Source organism: Cyclospora cayetanensis, unplaced genomic scaffold, assembly GCF_002999335.1.
Source record: "Cyclospora cayetanensis isolate NF1_C8 unplaced genomic scaffold, CcayRef3 CcayRef3_contig_2, whole genome shotgun sequence".
Lineage (NCBI taxonomy): Eukaryota > Apicomplexa > Conoidasida > Eucoccidiorida > Eimeriidae > Cyclospora > Cyclospora cayetanensis.
The window spans coordinates 524,477-531,434 of NW_020312147.1; the positions used below are offsets into that span (position 1 = coordinate 524,477).

At 46.5% G+C, this 6,958-nt stretch overlaps 1 protein-coding gene across 1 annotated transcript; it reads left to right on the plus strand.

Annotated features, from left to right (window-relative positions):
• Nucleotides 1-5,008: 5,008 nt before the first annotated feature.
• On the plus strand, nucleotides 5,009-6,307 carry LOC34619755 (myosin regulatory light chain, smooth muscle). The gene is made up of 4 exons (XM_026337672.1): nucleotides 5,009-5,071; nucleotides 5,449-5,502; nucleotides 5,749-5,841; nucleotides 6,005-6,307. Exons 1-4 carry the CDS (start codon nucleotides 5,009-5,011, stop codon nucleotides 6,305-6,307), a joined length of 513 nt encoding a protein of 170 aa, XP_026193457.1.
• Nucleotides 6,308-6,958: the final 651 nt, after the last annotated feature.

Consider the following 6,958-nt stretch of genomic DNA (forward strand, 5'->3'; position numbering starts at 1 on the left):
GCAGCATGGCAGGTGTGTGGACTTTAAACCCGTGAATAGGAATACTCTGGAACAAAGGTTTCCGATGGCTTATATCGGTAAATTACTCAACACGCTGCACGGCGTAAAAGTATACTGAACATTTCGCCTCACAGACGCTTTCTTACAAATCCCCATTCACCCTGCTAATAAGCACAAAACGGCTTTCCACACTCGCACTCGCAAGCTTGAGTACACCTGTGAGCCACTTTTACTCCTCGAAGCCCCACCTGAGCTAAAACAGATGCTAATCAGGATTTCTGTGGGCATTTTAAAGAGGGGTAGATGACAGCTTTCATTGAACAACCCCTGAGGTTTTGGTCGAAACGTTTAAGACCACCAACCGTACCCACAGCATACGCTGTAGATGTTGGGGGGAAGGCGGTGGTATATGAAGGAGAGCAAGTGCTTATACTTTCTTACAAAGGTGTGATTTTGGGGACTTTGTGCAACCGTTGCACGAATTGTGCCAGACTTGGCAAAACTTGAACCAAGCAAGGGGTTGCCTTTGCCTTTATGGACCGTCAATGACATTGCAAAGCCTTATTAGCTTCACCGGCTCGCTTCTATTGATGATCCTTTGACTGACTTACTTCCAAAAAATCAGTCTGTTACATGGACCCATAGCTCTGACCCCACAGCAAGGACGCTTTATTGGGTGCCTTTACGGCTCGGTACTTGCGCTGCCCGGCTACAATCGTGTCATCTGTATGCTGTTACTTAGAGGTGGGTGCTATCCTCTCGCAGCAGGCCACGGGCTCTCCAAAAGACCAAATTTCTGCTCTTTATTCTTGGCGCTCAACTGAAACTTACCAGGAGTATCTGCTGCGAAAAAGGAAGTCGATGGGGTATGCACGGAGTGGAAGAAGGTCGGCACTATTCGTTGGGGCATCGTTTTACTGTCTGAATAGACCATCAATCTTTATTGCACCTTACGAAGAGTTTCCATATTTTGGATTACTCTGGAGCTGTTCGCTGGCTTAGGCTCAATCTGCAGTACGGCTTTGTAGTGAAGCATGTGAAGGGCACCACATTGATCGCCAATACGCTTTCGTGACACCCCAGTATATTACTGTTGTGCACTGAGACCGCTCTTGCCTATGATCATTCAACGTTTTTGATTGAAATTGCATATTTTATGCTTTAGACACCCATGCATCAGCTATTGCCAAAATATAGAATAGCAAAAGGGTGAAGCCTTCTCGGTTTGAGGATTATATGATGTGGCACCTAGTAGAACTGCGTCGCTTTTCCACTCTGACTTTGATATGCATTGTTGATTTTGCCCAAAGCGCATGATCATATCCTTCTGGTGTATGGAAAGGGTCCAAACTAGAAGAAAAGCTCGCACTGTTCTTCTGGTCGCCTAAGATGAGCCCCTTGGAAGGGGCGAATGCGCTGCCCACCCGAGTTTGCTAGCAGCTGAAGCCGTGCATTGTTACTAAACTCACGCTTCCCCAAAATTTTACGGCTGATGAAAGCACTTGGACTGATCTGACAATGCGATTGCCAGAAGTCACCACCAGGATAGCATGCATGTCATTTAGTCGACTAATTACCGAATATAAGTACTTCATCCCTTGTTCCAGTTCTTCCACGGCTCAGGAAGTTACTTTAATATTCTTTAGCTTATGACTGAAACCATCACGAATTTCGACAAATTCTTGAAGAGTAGTTATCCGGACAAGAAGTGGAAAATCTATTGGCGCTTCTAGGTGTGAATTTTGTATTGCCTACACACTGACTAAATTGGCCACTGCCGAACACCCTGGGGCAGATGTGCAGACAGGGTGCACCAAATGCATTCTTCCGCAGTGTTTATCATTCTGTGCTCAAAAAGAATCAATTGCTTGGCTTGACCTTGCTATCTGTGCCGAGTGGGTCTGTAATACAGCATACGCTCGTTTTCCCGATGCTTTACGCACATCTGGTCTACACTGAGGAGCCCTTCTCCAAAGCCGGCCCGGACGTGGTGGTCCGGGGTCAGCAGCCCCCTCTGCAGCGGAGCACTTCAGAGACCAGTTGGCGAGTGCGCACGAAGATGCGCAACAAGCTGAAGAGACACAGACACGGAATACTGATAAGTGGCGGTCGGGTGTGTGATTCAGGCATGAAGGTTTGGTGCTAGTGGATAGGCAGGGTCTAGTGGATGCAACAAAGTTTGATCGGACGAAGAAGCTTGCGTGCAGGTAACAAGGAGCCTTCGCCATCCTCTGACGGATTAATGCTCGTTCCCATTCTATCGAATTTTTTAGACGTTGGAGCTGCTAAAACTCTCAGTATTGGCGTCCTACAAAAATTTCAGAGCTCATTGATTTATTTGAGCAGGCAAATGAATCGCGTGGAGGCAGAGAATTCACAAGGTACCGTAGAAGTGCTGGAATCTGAGCATATTGATGAGGACGCACTAGCAGATGGCTTCTGGTGAACTAAGATAGGAAACTCAGTCGCATTGCTTCATGGAAGACCAGCTGTAGACGTTGTTGTCTGCATCCGAATTCAACGGTCTGTTGAATTAAAAACGCTGGTCGCCATGGATGCTACTTCTTGCGTTCCCTGGTAATTGGGATTCCCTTGCTCGTGCTCTGCTTTAAAAGGCTACCTTCACTAATGATACTGCTTGAAAGGTTTTCAATTAGTATTGTGAAGGTTTTTTTCAAATCTGGGTAGTGCCTAGCTATTCTCAGACATCTGTTTCCCTACATTCCTCCTTATGCCTCTTTTGGGCCTTTGAACTCAACAATGCTGTGTGCAATGGCTGTATGTGCATACAGACAATGCTCTATGAAACGCGGAGGCACCCATCCACTAGTGTTGCTTCCCTTTAACTACTTCACTTGTCTTCTGCCTCCTCCTTTAGGGGGCATACACCAAGCAATGCTTCGACAACAGCCAGTCACTGCACCGCCTTAGTCCAGTTGCCTTGGTCCCTCGCTGGTTGTTGGATAGTGTCAGTGCCCCTTCTCCGTGAAATTTAGTTACGGTTGAAGCCGATTTTGTTTTTTCTCACTGGCAATGCTTTTGTGTTCCTGCGTGCCTGGGGAGTAGCGGTAGTGCGGGGACTATCTGGCTGGTGCCGCAATTGAGTTTTTCGTACAGACACGGAGCACAAGTACGTGCGTTTTAAAATGCGGGGGGAAAGGTGCAGCAGGCCGAGCTCTATTTTGCCACTTACTACACTAGGTATATTTGACTTTGAGTTATTTCAAAATTGACCAATTTGTTTGTCTCTTCATGCATATACATATATCTTAATTCTTGCAGAGTACTGTTAGTTTCATGCTAGAAGACTCCATCTTGTTCGCTGCGTTTTAAAATGCGGGGGGAAAGGTGGAGCAGGCCGAGCTCTATTTTGCCACTTACTACACTAGGTGTATTTGACTTTGAGTTATTTCAAAATTAACCAATTTGTTTGTCTCTTCATGCATATACATATATCTTAATTCTTGCAGAGTACTGTTAGTTTCATGCTAGAAGACTCCATCTTGTTCGCATAGGTGTTAGACTCTTTGCGCAGGTAGCTGGGAGTGCTAGGAGTGCTTAATGGTGCAGCAACACGCACCCAAGCTGTCCCTCTGTCTTGATATCGGGAGCTCTAGAGCGCTTTCAGGGAAGGCGGGGGCCCTTTTGAGAACACTCAGTGACTTCTTTCCACCTCTTTTAGTGGGTCTGGGGCCAAATGCCTCCCTACGGAGACTTCCAATGAAGGGTAACAGTCCCTCCGTTTCGCAGCTCTGTTTAGGTGTGCTTCAGCTGCGTAAAACACAGCCTATCGCTACCCCATCAGGCAGGCAGAAACACGAAAGCACTGAAAATCAAGCAAAACAAAGTGGACATCAACGGCTAGAGTGAAATCGATGGGAGAAAAGACAGACACTATCTAACAATGAACAAGGGACCAAAGCAACTCGGCCGAGGCAACACGATAAGTGGCTAATAGTGTGTGTGTACGCAAAAGCACTGGAATACAGGATGCAACAGAACTGCCTGAGAGATGCAGCTGTTCTCTGTAAAGTATGACGGTCAAACAAGTACAACGAATAGGAACCCAGGCTTCCACGCCATACTGGATTATCTTATGTATTAGCAAGGGCTAGCCACAGCAGCAAGAATACTTCGTGACTGAGGTGTATTTACTTCTCAGGCCAACGCTAGGGCTCAGTGTTTGAAGCCTCTAAAAGTATGGCCTTGATCCTGTTAACTAAGGCCACAAAAGGAAGCGCAGCTCTTCGACGTCTTAAGATAAAGTCTTACCCAGCAAGAATGATTTGGCATACTACTAACCTTTCCATTGCAAAATAGATCGTCCTACGCATTTTTACGTCAAGGCAAAGTCTGCTGTAACTCCTTTTCATGCGCACAGACTGCCCCTATGAATATTCAGAAAAATCCGAAATGTGCGTAAAAGCGCATAATTTGCACACGCGGGTAAATTCGTATGTTAAATATTGCTGGCTCTGTCTCCCTTCCCGCACGAGCGAAAAGTGGTCGTTCAATGTTCAAACAATGCAATTAGCTGCAGCGACTTTCTACTGTAAATATCAGTACCTGTGTGCCCCTCACGCATAATACACAATGATTACAGAATACATACTATACACTACATCTCCAATACTTATTAAAGCTCTTGCTTCGCAGGTGAAACAGCGCAATGCATGTACTGAGGTGGCTGTTGAGGCGAATGGGGCTATGCGCGACGGACAGGAAGTTTTGCCAATTCGACGAGCGGGCTTACAAGGCAAACACACACCCATTCATAGGCAGAAAAAATTTCATTGGCATTTCTGTTTCCTAGGGGGAAACATGGCCTGCCCCTTGGGGACGAGTAACCTGCCAAGGAGACTGGGCGCAGTTCCAAACGCCCCCGTGAGTCTAGAAACACTCTTAGGAATTTTCGTTTTTGGCTTTTTACCCAAAACCTTCTGCTGTAAGTTTTTAACTATGTAATTCTGGGCTTGCAGCCGTGATTTTCCTACTTATGTTGGGCTGGATGCAGGAACCTGGCAAGTCTATCAGCACGAAAGAACTTATCGCGGCTTTCAAAGATGTTTCGGTGAGGCATCAGCTGTTGCACTAGCAGCAAACGGAAAATGTGCTACAGTGAAAACATATCTAAATAAACCCACGAATTGAATAGCAGAGCGCAATAATCTTCATTTAAGCAGCATGTGTGCCATGATCGGATATGATGGATAACTATAGGGTCCCTTCTAGGCCGCATTATACACCATGAGAATATTTGGCCCAATATACTGACACTACGATGCCGCGAACAGCATGGTGCTGCTCTATACTGGCGCTATGATTCCAGGCGCAGTATGAGTTTATGCACGCAGAATATGGTGAAGGGAAAAGCATGTGTTTTGAGGGTTTATTGGGGCAGGCGTATTCTATTGTAGGCTTATCACAGTGTGTCAGTGTGTGTCTTAGGGAGGGGGTAGCTTGATTCTCACGGAGGAGGCCGGCAACTTAGCCAGACGGTTGGTGCGCAACGCGAAGTGCACTTTGTAGCATTTGCCTTTCTGCACATGAGTTACTATGCACCTATCTTGTTGGCACTAATAATATTAGGAAAAGAAGACAGCCACAATGCAGGATTTCCAAAGAGGCGACAGGTGTCCAGCAAAAATTGGCTGAAAACAGATGAATAGAGGGAAGATGATGTAGCCGACATGAAGTCGGCAGGTTCATGGTGCCTTTTGCTTGCACTCTGCTGTGCGTGTGCCTTAGGGTTTTGCTCCGTCGCTTAAGGAATGCCTGGAGCTGAAAGTCGTAGCTGGGCAGTATTGTGATATGTCAACGTTCGCTACCTTCTGCAAAGAAGTACAGAACACAGATATTTAGCCTCCGCCTCTGACTATCCTATCCAACAGAGTTTGCTTTGATATTTTCATGCCTGCTGTTTGTCAGTTTGACAGAAAATTTATTCTGTGCGCGTAACATGAGTCGACAGCGCTAATCCTGTATATCGTTGATATGCGTGTAGGTGGCACATCGCGATGACACCCCAGAGCTCCTAGCTGAGCTATTTGGCTGCTATGATCCTAGTGGCTCAGGAAAGGTGTCAATGAGAATTGCAAAGAACATTTTGCAGAACTGTGGGGAGACGCTTTCTGGCGACGAACTGAACGCCGTTTTAGGAGATCTGGGGTTTTCTGGCGATGAAATTGACTACAAAGCTTTCTGCGCAAAGTCAGGCATGGTCTCAATAGTGTTTCATGTTGATGCTCCTGTAGCTCACCCCAGAAATCAGCACTGGCCAGATACTAGTAAATTACATAGGCGATGACTGAATAGTTGCTCTGATCTTTATTTTTAGGCTCATTTCGGATCGCTGACAGAAGATTAGGCCACCTTTTCGTGGTTCCTGCAACGGAGTAGACGCAATGACATACTGTAACGCCTTGGGGGCTTTGATGTACGCTCAATCAGGCAGTCACTCAGAACGCCTCCCTTGCAGTCATCATTTTATGAGACAAATGTCAAATAAGCAACATTTTCGGCAAATCGCGTCAAGCCTAGCATTCCAATTGCTGGACGCGGTAGCCAATGCTGCTTTGAATTGAGCCTAGCGCACCTCTCCATCTGCCTTCTTTACACACCAGTGGATAGCCAAGAAGGCCTCGACATCTCCGTAGTAGTGTCTGCTCCCTGTGCTAAGTAGAGTCGGTGCAGCGCATTTATGACCGACCTCCCTTGTACTTTGAAGGATGACAAACAAGCGTCCGATTACCTTTGATCAAAGTGCCGGCGAGCTATATTAGGTTTTAAAACGTGACATTGCAGCAAGAGCAAGTATAGTCACCCTCTTATTGCTCTTCTGGTGGTCAGCCAGCATGCTATTTAGTTTGCTTCATTGCCGCACTTACACCTTTCCCCTCCGCTCTCCCCAATGAGTTGTTTCCACCACCCCCTCCGCCTACGCAGTAGCAGTTGACTA